The following is an 18,090-nucleotide window of genomic DNA, read 5'->3' as shown; positions in this document are numbered from 1 at the left end:
GCCATGCGATGTCATCTATTGTGAAGCAGCATTATTGTGTGATGACCAGGAGTCGGGATTTCCCGAGGTCGGTGCTGCGAACACCAAACTTGTGGCTGTGCGATGCCTGCACTCAGAGAAAGAAACGATTCCACCACCATAGGACCTGAAGAACAACAAACAAACAAACTTATTCCTCGGTCCACTAACACAGGACAATGTAAACGATATTGCATAACGATATTGATTCAATTGATTGGATTTTACCAGAGTCTGGCGGGCTGGTCACTGTTCCTGTCGAATCTCTCCCTCAGCATCAGTCCAGCAGTCACTCCGTCCTCCCACTGAAGAGCCCCCCGTGCCAATCTGCTCCAGCCTCGGCCACAGCACAACCACAAAAGTTCTGCTTCACAATGTCCAGTTCGTGTACCAGTTAAGGCCTAACGGGGCGGAACCTACCACGCTCCAGCTGGAAACACGGGAAGCCTGAACGGGGAACCTACCCACCGTCCACGTTGAAGGTTCAGGAAGACCGAACGGCGGAACCCTTACGCCCACCTTCCAAGGCTAACGGCGGGTCGGAACCTACCCACCACGTTTTCCAGTGACAACAACACGGAAGCCCTAAACGGTCGCGAACCTACCCACGTCCAGATCTTGAAACAACTAGCCGATACACAAGTCCTAACGGGGAAACCATACCACACGGCTCACCCATGTTGCCCAACCCACTAGCATGCAAGCCCTCAGCGGTGTGGAACCTGGGACTACGCGCCGATGAACACCCTCTACCCACTAGTCCCCAGGGGGAAACCACATCTATATATAGTGGGCACACCAAGCCTAACGGCGACCGAGCCCGGCCGGCGCGAGTCACCGCTCACCCATCACGCCTCTACCAGTTGCAAAACCACCCACGGTACTACAGGACCCTAAACCAGTTCCTCCACTCACCTACGGGACAACATCGAGTCCACCTTCATCGAATTCCATTCCAGACCTATCTCCTCTGTGTCTATACACAACAGCGTCAAGCTCCTAACACCAGGGAACAACCCTAGCCACCACGTCCAGTTGAACCAACAAGGAAAGCCGAAACCCGGGGAAACCTTACCACGTCCAGAGCGGAAACAACCAGGAAGCCTATACGCGCGGACACCTTACCACCTCCAGTTGATACGGGGAATCCTACCACGTCCAGTTTGAAACCAACCAGGGAAGCAGCCTAACCACAGTGGGAACCTACCACCTCCAGTTTGAAACAACAGGCGCCTAACGGGGAACCTACCACGTCCAGCTTGGAACCAACAGGAAGTCCTAACGGGGAACTACCACACGCGCATCCACGTGTAACTAACCAGGAAGGGCCTAACGCGGGACAACCTTACCACGTTCCAGTGGGTTTGAACACACAGGTAAGTAGCCTGAACGGGCTGAAAACCTACCCACGTCCAGCCGTGAACAAACAGGACAGCTCCTAACCGAGATTTTCCCAGGACCTTTGCAGCTTGATACGATTGATGTCAGACAAAACAAACTGCTTCAAAGGGGCCTGTCGGACAGTTATCAAAAATCTGCATAGTTGCAACGGACTCCTATGCCGTCGCCATGAGGAGGACGGCAATCTGCCCTTCCCGCCTACCTAATAAATTTGACACCTTCTTCTTAACACTTTTGGACTTACTTATCTCCTGTTTCCGCGGTGTCCACAGGCAGCGAGAGGAGGACGGACCTGGCCGAATGAGAAAGGACCGGCGCCAGGAAAACTTGCCCGGTTGATTGACTTCTTTTGCCCAAAGTTAGGGCTGTCAAGAGCGATTAAGACGAAAGGCCAGAGCACATGCCGTCATGTCTTCCACAACATCGGCGTATATAGTACCAGGCAACTGGTCATCTTGACTTGGCCGTGGAAACAACGATTATACTTCCAACGACCCTCCAAACTTGGCTGCTGCTATTACTAAGTGAGAAAACCTCCTGTCATCGCCAACAAGCTCAAACTGCAGCTCTCCCGAAAATGTCATTTGTCAAGCAAAAAACGCAGGCATGGTCCCGAGGCATCCCTTCAGCCAGTTGTTTATCGGTCAAGAACAACAATACAAAATGGTTTATTGACATTTATTGTATCAAGCACGAAAGCAGCTTGAGACTATACTTAATAGCATAAAGTGAAATCTAATTTCGCTTATGGGCCTAATTTATTGCCCTTACCTCCCTACTCTTCTACATTGCGCGACACACTGCTACCACTAGAATTGTATCATATAGGCTGCGTATTGGACTCGTTACGGTTCTCCTCTATCCCTGACTATGGAACTCATGTCGGGTTGCAGGTTTTTGTTCGGCACTGGCTTTTACTTTCCCTTGTGGCCATTCTAGTCTCGTCTCGATTGACATGGTAACACATTAACCTCTCCGGTCAAACCGCTGTGGCCTACACCATAGGTTTAAATAAAAACGGTTGAAATTACCTATGGAATTAACAAGGACTTGGGGCTTCACTAGGTAAAAAAAGAGGCAAAACCCAATCAACAAGCCTTCACTGTTTGATAGTATCATCCCACCGGGTGCTCCACCCAATGCCCAGACCCCGGGGAGTGGCCGCAGCCCAGCCGTCTAAGGCCACTGCATCTCGAGGTGCCAACTCCAAGAGCCCTTCACTACAGTCCCTCCAGGTTCCGACATCCAGGCTTCCCCATAGCACCATCTCGATTGCGTGTTACGTGCCATCCATTGGCACAACCTAGCTCCCACTTAGGGCGCGCGCACCAGTGCCCTCCCTAAGAACGCCGAAGGGTGTCGGCCCGGGCTCGCTCTCTCCCCCCGTTTCTAGTCGGTTCCCGACATACGGCCGCCATTGTAAACCTAACAGAACATTTGTTCTTAACTGGACTTGGCCATAGTTAAATAAATGGTGAAATAAAAAAAATCGAGGGTGCTTCCTCACGTCTTGTCGCACCCTTGGTTCTATTGCCCGCCCCGCCACGCGCTCATAAAGCCCTACCCATAAACTACTCAAATACCATGGGCGGCCCTCCCTTTATTTCAACCATGGGACTTTGTCATTTTAAACCCAGAGCCCGACATGGATAACGCAAAAAGGAGAACCAAGCCCTAGAGTACACAGAAGGACAGGACCCGGAAGAGCGAGATGGAAGAAGAGCCGCAATAGTACCAATGCACAAAGAGTAGTGGGACGAAAGCTTGCCGGCTTCGCTATGGGATCGGCGCGGACATCATGCACCCGAAAAACTAGATTTTGGAGCCAAACTCGTTTATCTGGCCGCAAACGTGGCTCACTGGGCGATCGTTGATGCTGTGTTGCACACGGACAAATCGCCACACACCACGGGGCAGCTATGTGCGAGCCAGCACACCAGCACAAAACGGAACCACCCGGTTGTAAATCATCCAACACGCCAAGGCGCAACCGGTACGCACGTTCTCCGCACACGCAGCAGCACAACCCACAAAGCTCTGCTCCCTCGCACTCGAACCGATTGCGCACCTCTTGACAATTTATCTCAAAGTATGCATTTCTCCTGCTGACGAACCCTGCAACTCCTGCACCTCCTTCACTTAGGCCTAGGCCTGCATCTGTCTGGTAGCTACGGTAGCGTGGCCCTACGGAGCAGCTGTAGTGGTAAAGTAGGTAGCGGTGCTCAGCCTAACGCGCATCTGGTGTGTCATGTATGGTATGGTGTAGCCCTACGCATCCAGGTTGGTAGGTAGGCTGTGTATAGCCTAGGCATCTGTGGTTGTTGTCAGCATAGGTTGTAGCCTAGGCATCTGTGCTGTTGGCTAGCGTAGCGTTGCGCCTAGGACATCGTCATGTGTTGTAGGTACGTGTTGCCCTAGGCATCTGTGACACTAGGTATGGGGTAGGTAATGTAGGCTCTAGGCATCTGTCGGTGTCTGCTAGGTAGGTCTGGCCTAGGCACCTGATGTGTTGTAGGCTATGGTTGGCCTACGCATGTGGGGCTGGTGTCAGGTAGGGTTTAGTCTGTGTGTTTCTGTAACGGGGTTAGGCGCTGGCCTTAGGCAGCTGTGTGTGTAGGTACGGTCTGGTAGGCCATTGGTGTGGTAACGCGCGTAGGTCGTACGGTCAGCCTAGCGCATTCTGGTTGTGTGTAGGTAGGTTGCTAGCGTACATCTGGTGTCGTGCCGTAGGTAGGTTGAGCCTCTACGGCATCTGTGCTGCTTGTAGGTAGGTTGGGCCTAGTCATCTGTGTGTCTGTTAGTAGGTTGGCCTAAGGCAGTTCTGTGTTGTTAAGGTAGGTTGGACAACCTACCTACAACACACAGATGCCTAGGCTACAACCTACCTACAACACACAGATGCCTAGGCCAACCTACCTACAACACACAGATGCCTAGGCCTAATAAGAGAGGAGGATTAGGTCAAAATGCATATCATTGAATAATGATCCAGTTCTGGGGACAGAGTTGTGTGCTCTGCAGCCGGGCCCTTGATGATTTACAACCCGTCACACAACACACAGCCAGTGAGGCCACTTGCGCAGATAAACAGATTTGGCTCCAAAATATATTTTGTCATGATTCCCTCCCATAGCAGGCAAGCTTACGATAAGCGCTCCTTTTTAGCTGTCTCCTTTTTGTCATCTTTTTAAAAACAACCATTTAAAAAGGGGCCATGGTATTTCAGTGTTATGGGTACTTTATTGCCATAGAACCAAGGTCGACAACCCTCGATTTTTTTATTTTTTATTTAACCTTTATTTAACTAGGCAAGTCAGTTAAGAACAAATTCTTATTTACAATGACGGCCTACCCCTGCCTAACCCGGGCGACACTGGGCCAATTGTGCGCCGCCCTATGGGACTCCCAATCATGGGACTCCCAATCATGTGATACAGCCTGGATTCGAACCTGGGACTGTAGTGAAGCCTCTTGCACTGAGATGCAGTGCCTTAGACCGCTGCGCCACTCGGGAGCCCGGGGATATACTATCAAACATGAAGGCTTGTGATTGTTTTGCTCTTTTCTTACCATTTGTTAATTCATTAATTTCACCTTTATTTAACCAGGTAGGCCAGTTGAGAACAAGTTCTCATTTACAACTGCGACCTGGCCAAGAAAGTAAAGCAGTGCGACAAAAACATCAACACAGAGTTACACATAAACGTACAGTCAATAACACTATATAACAATCTATGTACAGTGTGTGCAAATGTAGAAGAGTAGGGAGGTAAGGCAATAAATAGGCCATAGAGGCGAAATAATTACAATTTAGCATTAAGTATATCTCAAGCTGCTTTCTCTTGATACAATAAATGTATAAACCATTTGTATTTTGTTCTTACCATAAACAACTGCTGAAGATGCCACCATGCTTGCTGTCTTTTTTGTTGACAAATGACATCGGAGAGCTGCCAGTGGTGAACTTGTTGGATGACAGGAGTTTCTCACTAGTAATCACCAGTTGGAGGGACGTTGAAGTTAATTTTTCCCAGTCGTATGCTGGTATTTACGAGATGTTGTGAACACAGCATTGCCCTGACCTTTAACCTCTGACCCCTAACCTTTGGCACAATGCATCAACGGCAAAGTCCTGGGCCTTTTCTCATTTCGGCAAAGGTCCGTCCTCTCTCCTCCGTGACCCGGAAACAGATAGTAGTCCAAAAGTTAAGAAGAGTGTCAATTTATTAGTAGGCGAAGGGCAGATTCCTCCCCTCATCGAGGATAGGAGTCCTTCACAGAAGTTTTGATAACTGTCACACCCCCTTTGAAGCAGTTGTTTTCTGACATACCGTATCAACTGCAAAGTCCTGGGAAGAATCTCGTTAGGCTTCCTGTTGTTCACCTGGACGTGGTAGGTTTCCCCGTTAGGCTTCCTGTTGTTCAACTGGACGTGGTAGGTTTCCCCGTTAGGCTTCCTGTTGTTCACCTGGACGTGGTAGGTTTCCCCGTTAGGCTTCCTGTTGTTCAACTGGACGTGGTAGGTCCCCGTTAGGCTTCCTGTTGTTCACTGGAGGTGGTAGGTTCCCCGTTAGGCTTCCTGTTGTTCACTGGACGTGGTAGTGTTTCCCCGTTAGGCTTCCTGTTGTTCCACCTGGACGTGGTAGGTTTCCCCGTTAGGCTTCCTGTTGTTCAACTGGACGTGGTAGGTTTCCCCGTTAGGCTTCTGTTGTTCAACTGGACGTGGTAGGTTCCCCGTTAGGCTTCCTGTTGTTCAACTGGACGTGGTAGGTTCCCCCGTTCAACTGGAGGTGGTAGGTTTCCCGTTAGGCTTCCTAACCTTCAACGGACGTGGTAGGTTCCCGTTAGGCTTCCTGTTGTTCAACTGGACGTGGTAGGTTCTCCGTTAGGCTTACAATGGTACAACTGGACATTGAAGACTTGTGTTGTCTGTGCCAGGTGATGCACGGGGGCTCTTCAGTGAGGACGGAGTGATGCTGGATGATCTGAGAAGATCGACAGGAACAGACAGCCCCCAGACTCTGGTAAAATCAATCAATGAATCAATATCTTTATCAATATCTTTATTGTCCTGTTTAGGACCAAGGAATAAGTTTTGTTTGTTGTTTTCTTCAGGTCCTATGTGTGATCTTCTCTGGTCAGATCCACAGCCACAGGTTTGGTGTCCAGCACCACCCTCGAAATACACTCTGTCATCAACAATATCCTGCTTCAAATAGATGACATCATGCAGTACAGTTATCTACTAATTGATAATCCCCCCTCCATGCTGTCTCAGAATGGCCGTGTGTCTCTAAGCGAGGTGTGAGCTGTCAGTTTGGCTGACGTCACCGAGCGGTTCCTAGACCAGAACAATCTGGATTACATCGTCCGCAGTCACGAGGTCAAGGCAGAGGGTTATGAGGTCACACACTCAGGGAAGTGCATCACAGTCTTCCTCAGCGCCCAACTACTGGTAACTATGGCACAGACTCACTATTCAACCAACTTTAGTGATTCCATCTGCATTGCCGTATTTAAAAAATAACATATATGTAAGACTTTTCAAATGTCACCCCCTCTAAAGCCTTAGTTTACGATGACAGTAACAGTATTCCCTTCCTCCTTCCCCTCTCTTCCCACCCTCTCTCTCTCTCCTTCCCCCCACCACAGTGATCAGATGGTTAACAAAGGAGCGTACATCCATCTCAGTGGCTCAGACCTCAAACCACAGTTTCACCAGTTCACTGCTGTGGTCAGTACATCTATTAAATATGACATGTCCTTACTGTGAGCCGGTCCATACTAATCCAGTTCACTGCTGCGGTCAGTACATCTATTAAATATGACTGTCCTTACTGTGAGCCGCTCATACTAACCCATTCACTGCTGCGGTCAGTAACATCTATTAAATATGGACATGTCCTTACTGTGAGCCGGTCCCATACTAACCCAGTTCACTTGCTGTGGTCAGTACATCTATTAAATATGACATGTCCTTACTGTGAGCCGGTCCATACTTAACCCAGTTCACTGCTGTGTCAGTACATCTATTTAAATATGACATGTCCTTACTGTGAGCCGGTCCATACTAACCCAGTTCACTGCTGCGCGTCAGTACATCTATTAAATATTGACTTGTCCTTACTGTGAAGCGGTCCATACTAACCCAGTTCACTGCTGTGGTCAGTACATCTATTAAATATGGAACTTGTCCTTACTGTGAGCCGGTCCATACTAACCCAGTTCACTGCTGCCGGTCAGTACATCTTTAAATATGACTTGTCCTTACTGTGAGCCGGTCCATACTAACCCAGTTCACTGCTGTGGTCAGTACATCTATTAAATATGACATGTCCTTACTGTGAAGCCGGTCCATACTAACCCAGTTCACTGCTGCCGGTCGAGTACATCATTAAATATGACTTGTCCTTACTGTGAGCCGGTCCCATACTAACCCAGTTCACTGCTGTTGGTCAGTACATCTATTAAATATGACTTGGTCCTTACTGTGAGCCCGGTCCATACTACCAGTTCACTGCTGTGGTCAGTACATCTATTAAATATGACATGTCCTTACTGTGAGCCGGTCCATACTAACCCAGTTCTACTGCTGCGGTCAGTACATCTATTAAATATGACTTGTCCTTACTGTGAGCCGGTCCATACTAACCCCGTTCACTGCTGCGGTCAGTACATCTATAAATATGACTTGTCCTTACTGTGAGGCGTCCATACTAACCCAGTTCATGCTGTGGTCAGTACATCTATTAAATATGACATGTCCTGATTGTGAGCCGTCCATACTAACCCAGTTCACTGCTGTGTCAGTACATCTCCTTACTCTCCATGGAACCTCTGGTCTCTCTCTCTTCGTCTGTTTCTCGGCCTCTCTCCCCTCCACAGCCTCATCCGAATGTGAAGGCCATGGCGGACGCCAACTCCCTGATGCAGATGCGGGATGATGTAAGGCCAAGCCCAAGTCACTCAGTCTGACCCCTGGCCAACAACATGCCTTGTCTACTGGTCCATACTATGCTCCAAGGGGTTCTCTCGCCAGGCCTGAGTAGATCCCTTTCCCTTGGCCCAAACTCGTTGATCTCTGTAGTGCATGGAAGCTTCTACCATATGGCTGTCATCTTACTGCTCTGCAGAAATCAAAGGTTATTGTTAAGGGGAACAAATGGAAGTGAATTGTGTCCAGTTCCGATAATCCCTCTTGGTTTCTTTTCAGAGGTATCCCAACACTGGTAGGGCTATTTAACGGTAGGAAGAGACAACATGGTAGGGTATTTAAGGTAGGAAAGAGACAACATGGTAGGGTAGGGGTTATTAAGGTAGGAAGAGATCACATCGGTAGGGTATTTAACGCAGGAAGAACAACAGTAGGTATTAAGTCAGGAGGAGAAAACATGGTGGGGGGGGTAGATAGCGTCCCTAGCAGTATTTTAAGTAGGAAGAAGACACACATGTTAGGGTATTTAAGGCAGGAAGAGCAACATGGTAGTGGGTATTTAAGGCAGGAAGAGACAACATGTGTAGGGGTAATTTAAGGCAGGAAGAGACAACATGGTAGGGTATTTAAGGGGAAGAGACCAACATGGTAGGTAGGTATTTAAGGTTGGAAGAGACAAATCATTGGTGGGTATTCTTAAGGTTAGCGAAGTAAACAACATGGTTGGGTATGTAAGGTAGGAGAGAGACAACCATGTAGGGTTAGGTATTTAAGAGAAGAAAACAACATGGTAGGTAGATATTTAAGGCAGGAAGAGACAACATGGGAGGGTATTTTAAGCAGGAAGACAACATGGTAGGGTAGGTATTACTAACGGTAGGAAGAGACAACATGGTAGGGTAGGGTATTTAAGGCAGAAGAGACAACATGGTAGGGTTATTTTAGGTAGGAAGAGACAACATCGTTAGGGTGATTTAGTAGGAAGAGACAACATGGTGGTATTTTAAGGCTAGGAAGAGACAACATGGTACGGTAGGGTATTTAAAAGCAGGAAGAGAAACATGGTAGGGTATTTAAGGTAGGAGTGGACAACATGGTAGGGTTTTAAGGTAGGAGACGACACATGGATAGAGGTATTTAAGGCAGGAAGAGACAACTGGTAGGTTTAAGGTAGGAAGAGACAACCATGGTAGCGGTAGGGTATTTAAGGTAGAAAGAGACAACTGAGTAGGGTATTTAAGGCAGGAAGAGAAAACAGGTAGGGATTTAAGGCTAGGAAGACACAACATGGTAGGTAATGGTATTTTAAGGCAGGAAGAGACAACATGTGTAGGGTACTTACAGGAGAGACACATGGTAGATTTAAGTAGGAAGAGACAACATGGTAGGATTTAGGTAGGAAGAGACACATGGTAGGTATTAAGGTAGGAAGAGACAACATGGTATTATTAAGGCCGGAAGAGACAACATGGTAGGCTATTTAAGGCGGAAGAGACACATGGTAGGTAGGGTATTAATTAAAGCAAATGTAGTGAAGAGACAACATGTAGGGAACTTAAGGTAGGAAGAGACAACATGGTAGGCGTATTTAGGCCGGAAGAGACAACATGGTAGGGTAGGGTATTTAAGGTATGAAGAAGACTCGTAGGGACTTAAGGTAGGAAGAGACAACATGGGTAGGCTCTTTAAGTAGGAAGAGACAACATGGTAGAGTTGGGTATTAAGGTAGGAAGAGACAACATGGTAGGGTATTTAAGTGTAGGAAGAAGACAAACATGGTGTAAGGGTATTTAAAGCAGGAAGAGACAACATGGTAGGTATTTAAGGTAGGAAGAGACAACACTGGTGGTATTTAAGTAGGAAGAGACCAACAGTGAGCGGTAAGGGTATTTAAGGCAGGAAGAGACAAACATGGTAGGGTATTTAAGGAGGAAAGACAACATGCGGTAGGTATTATAAGGTATGAAGAGACAACATGGTAGGTAAGGTATTAAGGTAGAAGAGACAACATGGTAGGGGTTTTAGGTGGAAGAGAAACATGGTAGGGTATTTTAAGGTAGGAAGAGACAAACATGGTAGAAGGTATTTAAGGTAGGAAGAGCAACATGTAGGGGTATTTAAGGCAGTAAGAGACAACATGGTAGGTATTTAAGGTAGAAGAGACAACATGGTAGGGTAAGGTTTTAAGGTATGAAGAAGACAACATGTTTGGGTATTTAGTAGGAGAGACAACATGGTAGGTTTTTTTGAGGTAGGAAGAGACAACATGGTAGGGTATTTAAGGCAGAAGAGACAAACATGGTAGGGGTTAATGGGTATTTAGGTGGAAGAGACACGATGGTAAGGGTAATGGGTATTTAAGGTAGAAAGAGACAACATTGGTAGGGTAATTTAGGTAGGAAGAGAAACAATGTTGGTAGGGTATTTTTTTTTAGGGCCCCAGGGGAAAGGGAAGAGACAACATGGTAGGGTATTTAAGGTAGGAAGAGACAACATGGTAGGGTATTTAAGGCAGGAAGAGACAACATGGTAGGGTAGGGTATTTAAGGTAGGAAGAGACAACATGGTAGGGTATTTAAGGTAGGAAGAGACAACATGGTAGGGTCATGGCCATTCCTGGTTATTGATAACCAACCACCCCTGCCAGTTTGCTGTTGAAGCATCCATTTTGGAGTTGCTGGGTTTGTAGTGATTAGACTGGTTAATCATACTGTACCTAACCTTAACCATAGTGTATGTGGGGAGGATGGCTCAATACTGGCTCTGACCCGAATCATACTGTATCAGAATGGCTGGAATGGAGCCAATGGAACGGTACCAAACACGTGTTTGATATTATGAGCCGTCCTCCCCTCACCAGCCTCCATGGTACAGTTGTGATACTGTATGGAGCTGGTTTTTACCAAAGAACTGGAATGAGCCGCTCTGTCACAGCAGTAGAACTGTCCTGCTACTGTAGAACATACTGTTGGTTGACCTACTGCTCGGTTTCTAGTGTCTCTGGTTGGGGAGTGAGAGCAGTATGTCCTACAGTATTGGTACATAGTTTTAAAGTCTTATTTTTTACAGTAGAAAATGTAGCTATGATTCCATCTACAGGAGAAAACATGAACCTGGTTGTCTCCAATCTCACAGTGCTGTTTATTCCTACTAGTCAGATGGTTTAGACACATGCTGTACATGTATGTTGTTCTTCTCAACAAATCTGATCCTTGTTGTTATTTTACACTACTGCACCTTTTCCCAACCTGTTGCTGCTGTCCATGTTAACACGTCAGTCTCCTGGTAGCTCCTGCACAACCCCTCTTCTCTCCCGACCTGCTTTGCTACAAGGCCAAGCACTGGTGTGATGCTCCAACCTGCTCCACTGTTAGTCTACCAGTGACTTTGCCCATTTGCAGCTGTATGGCTCAGACGTCCAGACACCAAGCGCCCAGCTGCCGAGGCCCTTCAACATTTTAGATCATTCTATACACTGAAGTGTATGTATGTGTGTGTGTATATATATATATATATATATATATATATATATATATATATATATATATATATACTGTATCATTTAAAATACATTATGTGTACATGTTTGGAAAGAAAGTTATTAAATAAAAAACTTTCAGTCCAATGAGTTTAAATGAATTATTTTTGTTGTTGAAATGTCAGTACATGTGGTCTGCATCCGGACACTAGAGGGCAGCAATGAGTGTTTCGAGTCAAGAAACTGACCCACTTTAAAGAATTTACTGTTGGGTTAGGGTTTAGGGTTAGGGTTAGGTTTCTAGTTTTGAGTCGGTTGATCCACTTCCATCTCTGACACGTGGAAGCCGAAGGGGGCGAAGGGAGGGGGTGCACTCCACATCATATGCGCGCGGGCCGGAGGGGTCCGGGCGCAACCGGCCAAAGTTGTAGACCCCATGGTGCCCACTTGTAGGTTAACCCATTGGTTGGGTTAAAGACTGTCCGTATGGTTAGGGTTAGGTATAGTTTTTAGAATGGTTAGGGCAAGGTATAGTTTTTAGAATGGTTAAGGGTTAGGGATAGGTCGTTTGGCATTTGTTGAAGTGCCATTCTGGCATTTGTCATCTGAGCCTGTGGCCTCCAAGGGCAGTGCACTATGAATTGAAACCCAGTCAGAGTGCCTCTTTTCAGGCATAACAAGTCATGTCTAAAGCCCTAAAAAGAATATGAAAGTAGCAGGGCAAACCTCTGTTTTGAGTGGGTTTTGGTCCCTGTCATGTCAACATATGTGCCTCTGTATGAGAGGCCTTTTTTGCTCCAAAGGGCATAAAATTACTAATTGTATCCCAAAGTACCACCAGCACCTGGTAATCCTGGTGTCTGTCTGAGCGGAAAGTCTCTGAGCGGAAAGCTGCAGGGTCACCAGGTGCACATCGGCCTATTTGGGTCACCAGGTGCACGAAGGCCATTTTGGGTCACCAGGTGTACATCGGCCTATTTGGGTCACCAGGTGCACATTGGCCTATTTGGGTCACCAGGTGCACGAAGGCCTATTTGGGTCACCAGGTGCACGAAGGCCTATTTGGGTCACCAGGTGCACGAAGGCCTATTTGGGTTACCAGGTGCACATCGGCCGTTTTGGGTCACCAGGTGCACGAAGTCCGTTTTGGGTCATCAGGTGCACGCGGTCCGTAACAGCCTGTATTATAAAAGAGCTGGTCTGTAATTTAATAGACCTGGCCTGAATTAAAATAGACCTGGCCTGTATTATAATAGACATGGCTTGTATTATAATATACCTGGCCGGTATTATAATAGACCTGACCTGTAGAACAGACCTGTATTATAATAGACCTTGTCTATGTTATAATAGACCTGGCCTTTATTATAATAGACCTGGTCTGTATTATATTATTCCTGGTATGTATACTGTCATGACGTTGGCAGTGGGGGTAGGTTTATGACAGTCATAAATACCTCTTTCCCCCTTTTTCCCTCTCCCTACTATAACTGATGTGACATAAGGAAACCCATGGGTTAACATAGAGATTCTGGGTAACATCAGAAGTTGGGGGAAATGAACTATATTCTGGTAATCCGACCAACTGAACATATACGGTGGTACTTAAGGTATATYATGTCAGTTCGGTTGCCCTCTGACACATTCTCATCAATGATAGAATGACATAAACTCTACTGTGGAAAGTCTAAACGTCAGAGGTATCGGATTCACATGGAATTGTTGTTTAATTCAAATGTTTGAATATGAAATTATTTGTGAAGAGGTGAAAGGTAATTTTAGCTTCCAAATGAGAGATCCGGACTTTCATAAGTTTTCCTCTGCTCACAGTGGCCCGCCCCTGTGAAGAGGCATGKGTTATAAACTTTTCAGACACACCCCTCTCCCTCCACTATAAAAGCCATTGACAAGAATATAACTTTCTGTTCCGGGGACACCAGGATGACGATCCGGTGTCAGAATGGTTCAGATAATAACTACAGAACTAAGCCAACAGCAGCATGGACTTTGATTGTGAATGGTATGAACTTTGAACTCGTATTCACTACAGAAGTGATATCTCCTAACCGTTGAGTTAGCAACAGCTAAACGCAGGTTAGGAAGGACAGTCCGAGTATCCCGTCTACTGACACACAACGTTATTCCAACGTATCCAGTGACTACCAGAGACATTCTCCAAAGGACAGAGGACTCGGGTTGGCGATACGGTCTTCCATCTACCACCAACCTACTGAAGCGCAGCTCAGAGTAAATATTTATTGCATTTTCCTTTTCAAATGGGCGGTAATTTAGAATGCATAAGATACTGTATTTATGATAGCACAGCTCGCCTATGTTCCAGTCTCCCGCTCTTTCACTAAGACTCAGCCCCTTCCCTTTGTGTAACAAGCTGTCATATCTATTCCGCCCGCTAGGGACGTTTTTCAGTATGACGTAATTTGTGATCAAGTTATGATTTTAATTGTATATGTGTGATTCTGTGTGATTAGTTAGGTATTTAGTAAATAAATAATTAAACCCAATTTTGTATTGCTGATTCAACTTGTTAGCCAGGATTCTTGCAGATAATCAAGGATTTACAACTTTCAGATGAGACTGAATAAACTGAAGATTAATGTGACTGCTATGGATGTAAAATATTCCTAAATCTTAAAGGTTTATTCGAAAGATAACAGCTCTATAAATATTATTTCGTGTGTTCCTCTCTAGGTTAATTATGTTTACATGATTAGTTCAATCAGGTAATATTAATACGGAGAAATTATTTTATAGAATAGCATGTCATAGCAATTAATCTGGCATAGTCAAGACACGACAATTTAATAACCGTGTCTGTATTAATAAAATCCCTGGCCTGTATTTAATAGACCTGGACCTGTAGACCTGGCCTCTATTAAAATAGACCTGGGCTGTGTTATAATATAACATGGCCTGTAATATAATAAGACCTGGCTGTAATATAATATACCTGGCTGTAATTATTTAATATACCTGGTCTGTAATTTAATAGACCTGGTCTGTATTATAATAGACCTGGCCTGTAGACCTGGCCAGTATTATAATAGACCTGGCCTGTCTATTAACTTCTTGTCAATATGGGGGCGCTGTTTTCACTTTGTAAAAATTTGTTCCCAAATTAAACTGCCTCATACTCAATTCTTGCTCGTACAATATGCATATTATTATATGGATAGAAAACACTCTCTAGTTTCTAAAACCGTTTGAATTATATCTGTGAGTAAAACAGAACTCAAGTTGGAGCAAACTTCCTGTCAGGAAGTGAGAAATCTGAAATCAGGCACTCTGTTCCAGGGTCAGTTAATTAATTTGCATGTATTCTATTGGTCGACATGCACTGCATACGATTTCCCCTAGATGTCAGTAAGCAGTGAGAATTGGAATGGTGTTGCTAGGTAGATCTGAGGCCGTATAAATGCTCTTGGAACGAGGGGTGCACTCTTTTCAACGTTCGCCATGACGCAAGACAGACCTCAGGATGGCATTCTGAAAAGCTCTCGTTATAGGCCTTAGATATATCCGGCACTGATTTTATTCGATATAGGTGTTAGAAACATCATAATGTAGTTATTTTAAACCGAGTTATATCAGTTTATATCAGTATATAGCGATTTTCTGAATTTTCTTTGTGCTGCGTCATGAAGAGTTGGGCACGTCTGCGCCACATAGCTAATGTTTGCTGCTAATTCCAAAGCTGAAGACGACAATCTACAACCGAGCAACGATTTTTCTGGACAAAGGACAACTTGCCCAAGATTCTGATGAAAGCTCATCAAATAGTAAGAAGTCTTTATGCTGTTAATTCGTATTTCTGTTGAAAAATGTTAAACAATAATTCCGCCATTCATTTCGGCACGTTCTCGCTGTAACGCACGCTGTATGTCGTAGTAACGTTAATTTTAAAAATCTAACACAGCGGTTGCATTAAGAACTAATGTATCTTTAATTTGCTGTCCAACCTGTATTTTTTAGTCAAGTTTATGATTAGTTATTGATTAGATTAGGTGCCTCTCCCAAGATTTCTCCCGACATTTTGTTTGAAGTGCGACTACTATTCACATTGTATAACCACGATTTGTGCCGCTAAATATGCACATTTTCGAACAAACTCTATATGTATTGTGTAATATGATGTTATAGGACTGTCATCTGAAGAAATTTGAGAAGGTTAGTGAAAAAATGTATATCTTTTGCTGGTTTATTCGCTATCGCTAACGTTATTTTGAATGAATGGGGCTGTGTGGTAGGCTATTGTAGTAAGCTAATATAATGCTATATTGTGTTTTCGCTGTAAAACACTTAAAGAATCTGAAATATTGGCTGGATTCACAAGATGTTTATCTTTCATTTGGTGTCTTGGACTTGTGATTTCATGAAAATTTTATTATATGATATCCCTGTCGCTTTAGGCTAGGCTATGCTAGTCAGCTTTTTTGATGGGGGGGATCCCGGATCCGGGGTTGTGACTCGTTAGAGGTTAAGGTTAGGGTTAAGGTTAGGTATGGGTTTTAGAATGGTTAAGGTTAGCGTTAGGGTTAGGGTCAGGTATAGTTTTTAGAATGGTTAAGTTTAGGTTTAGGTAGGTCTGTCAACTCGGCGTAGGATAAGGCAAAACCGTTGAGTTGCGTACCTTGTGCAGGTCCGTACCTCAGTTGGTTGCCATGTGTCCCTGTCGAGTGGTTAGTCATTGAACTGCCAGTGGTTTGAGCAGACAAAAAACCCAGAAGGCGAGCCCTCTCTACGGTTGTCATGCATCCGCCCTTGGAGTTCCGTCCTGCGTTTCGGTAGGTGAAAAAAATGTGAAAAATTGTTCTGTGGGATCCAAATCTCCGCCAGACAGAATCTGGGGACCCCAGGTCTATTATAATACAGGCCAGGTCTATTATAATACAGGCCCGGTCTATTATAATACAGACCAGGTCTATTATAATACAGACCAGGTTTATTATAAAACTGGTCATGTCTACAGGCCAGGTCTATTATAATACAGGCCAGGTCTATTATAATACAGACCAGGTCTATTATAATACAGGCCAAGTCTATTATAATACAGACCAGGTCTATTATAATACAGGCAAGGTCTATTATAATACAGGCAAAGTCTATTAGAATACAGGCAAGGTCTATTAGAATACAGGACTGGTCCATTATAATACAGACCAGATCTATTATAATACAGGCAAGGTCTGTTATAAAAAGGCCATTTCTATTATAATAAAGGCCAGGTCTATTATAATACAGACCAGGTCTACAGGCCAGGTCTATTATAATACAGGCCAGGTCTATTATAAAACTGGTCATGTCTACAGGCCATGTCTACAGGCCAGGTCTAATATAATACAGGCCAGGTCTATTATAAAACAGACCATGTCTATTATAATACAGTCCAGGTCTATTATACTACAGGCGAGGCGTCTATTATAATACAGGCAAGGTCTATTTAAAACTGGTCATGTCTACAAGCATGTCTACAGGCCAGGTCTTACAGGCCAGGTCTAATATAATACAGGCCAGGTCTATTATAATATAGACCAGGTTATTATAATACAGCCAGGTCTATTATAAATACAGACAAGTCGATTATACAGGACTGGTCTATTATATAACAGACCTGTCTATTATAATACAGTCCAGGTCTATTATAATACAGGCCAGGTCTATTATTACAGGCCAGGTCTAATTATAAAAACTGGTCATTGTCTACAGGCCAGGTCTAATATAATACAGGCCAGGTCTATTATAATATCGACCAGGTCTATTATAATACAGGCCGGTCTATTATAAAACTGGTCATGTCTACAGGCCAGGTCTACAGGACAGGTCTAATTAATACAGGCCAGGTCTATTATAATATAGACCAGGTCTATTATAATACGGTCAGGTCTGTTATAATACAGGCAAGGTCTACAGGCCAGGTCTAATATAATACAGGCCAGGTCTATTATAATATAGACCAGGTCTATTATAATACACAGGCGAGGTCTATTATAATACAGGCAAGGTCTACAAGGCCAGGTCTAATATAATACAGGCCAGGTCTATTATAATACATGTCCGTGTCTATTTATAACAGGCAAGGTCTATTAGAATACAGGGAAGGTCTATTAGAATACCAGGACTGGTCTATTATAATACGCGACCAGGTTTTATTATAATACAGGCATGTCCTATTGTATACAGACCCAGGTCTATTATAATACAGGCAAGGTTCTAATTAGAATACAGGCGAAGTCTATTAGAA

At 44.7% G+C, this 18,090-nt stretch overlaps 1 protein-coding gene and 2 long non-coding RNA genes across 11 annotated transcripts in view; 2 read left to right on the top strand and 1 right to left on the bottom strand.

The window, feature by feature from the left end:
- Window positions 1-8,618, top strand: part of LOC112071045 (serine/threonine-protein phosphatase 5) — a 42,032-nt gene extending 33,414 nt beyond the window's left edge. The window contains 9 exon segments of the mRNA XM_070439228.1: window positions 6,367-6,405; window positions 6,408-6,443; window positions 6,535-6,575; window positions 6,698-6,704; window positions 6,707-6,740; window positions 6,742-6,856; window positions 6,858-6,874; window positions 7,072-7,153; window positions 8,305-8,618. Of these exon segments, the coding sequence (XP_070295329.1) occupies window positions 6,367-6,405; window positions 6,408-6,443; window positions 6,535-6,575; window positions 6,698-6,704; window positions 6,707-6,740; window positions 6,742-6,856; window positions 6,858-6,874; window positions 7,072-7,153; window positions 8,305-8,394 (461 nt within the window). The 3' untranslated portion in view covers window positions 8,395-8,618.
- Window positions 8,619-8,657: 39 nt separating this feature from the next.
- Window positions 8,658-10,893, top strand: LOC112071044 (uncharacterized). 9 transcript variants are annotated; one of them, XR_011475746.1, is made up of 4 exons: window positions 8,658-8,696; window positions 8,953-8,970; window positions 10,065-10,111; window positions 10,797-10,893. It is a non-coding gene; the product is annotated as an uncharacterized lncRNA (long non-coding RNA). The 9 variants fall into 9 exon arrangements; XR_011475741.1 differs by lacking the exon at window positions 8,953-8,970 and adding an exon at window positions 9,914-9,982 and having other exon boundaries at window positions 8,659-8,696; window positions 10,079-10,111; XR_011475742.1 differs by lacking the exons at window positions 8,658-8,696; window positions 8,953-8,970 and adding exons at window positions 9,229-9,266; window positions 9,946-9,982 and having other exon boundaries at window positions 10,079-10,111.
- Window positions 9,658-10,890, bottom strand: LOC139024434 (uncharacterized). Its single transcript, XR_011475748.1, has 3 exons — window positions 10,813-10,890; window positions 9,909-9,994; window positions 9,658-9,690 (listed from the first exon to the last, which is right to left on the bottom strand). It is a non-coding gene; the product is annotated as an uncharacterized lncRNA (long non-coding RNA).
- Window positions 10,894-18,090: the final 7,197 nt, after the last annotated feature.

Source organism: Salvelinus sp. IW2-2015, unplaced genomic scaffold (genome assembly GCF_002910315.2).
Source record: "Salvelinus sp. IW2-2015 unplaced genomic scaffold, ASM291031v2 Un_scaffold1500, whole genome shotgun sequence".
NCBI classification, from domain to species: Eukaryota; Metazoa; Chordata; class Actinopteri; order Salmoniformes; family Salmonidae; genus Salvelinus; species Salvelinus sp. IW2-2015.
Note: the sequence above shows the minus strand (reverse complement) of the source record. Positions and strands in the feature narration are given on the sequence as shown.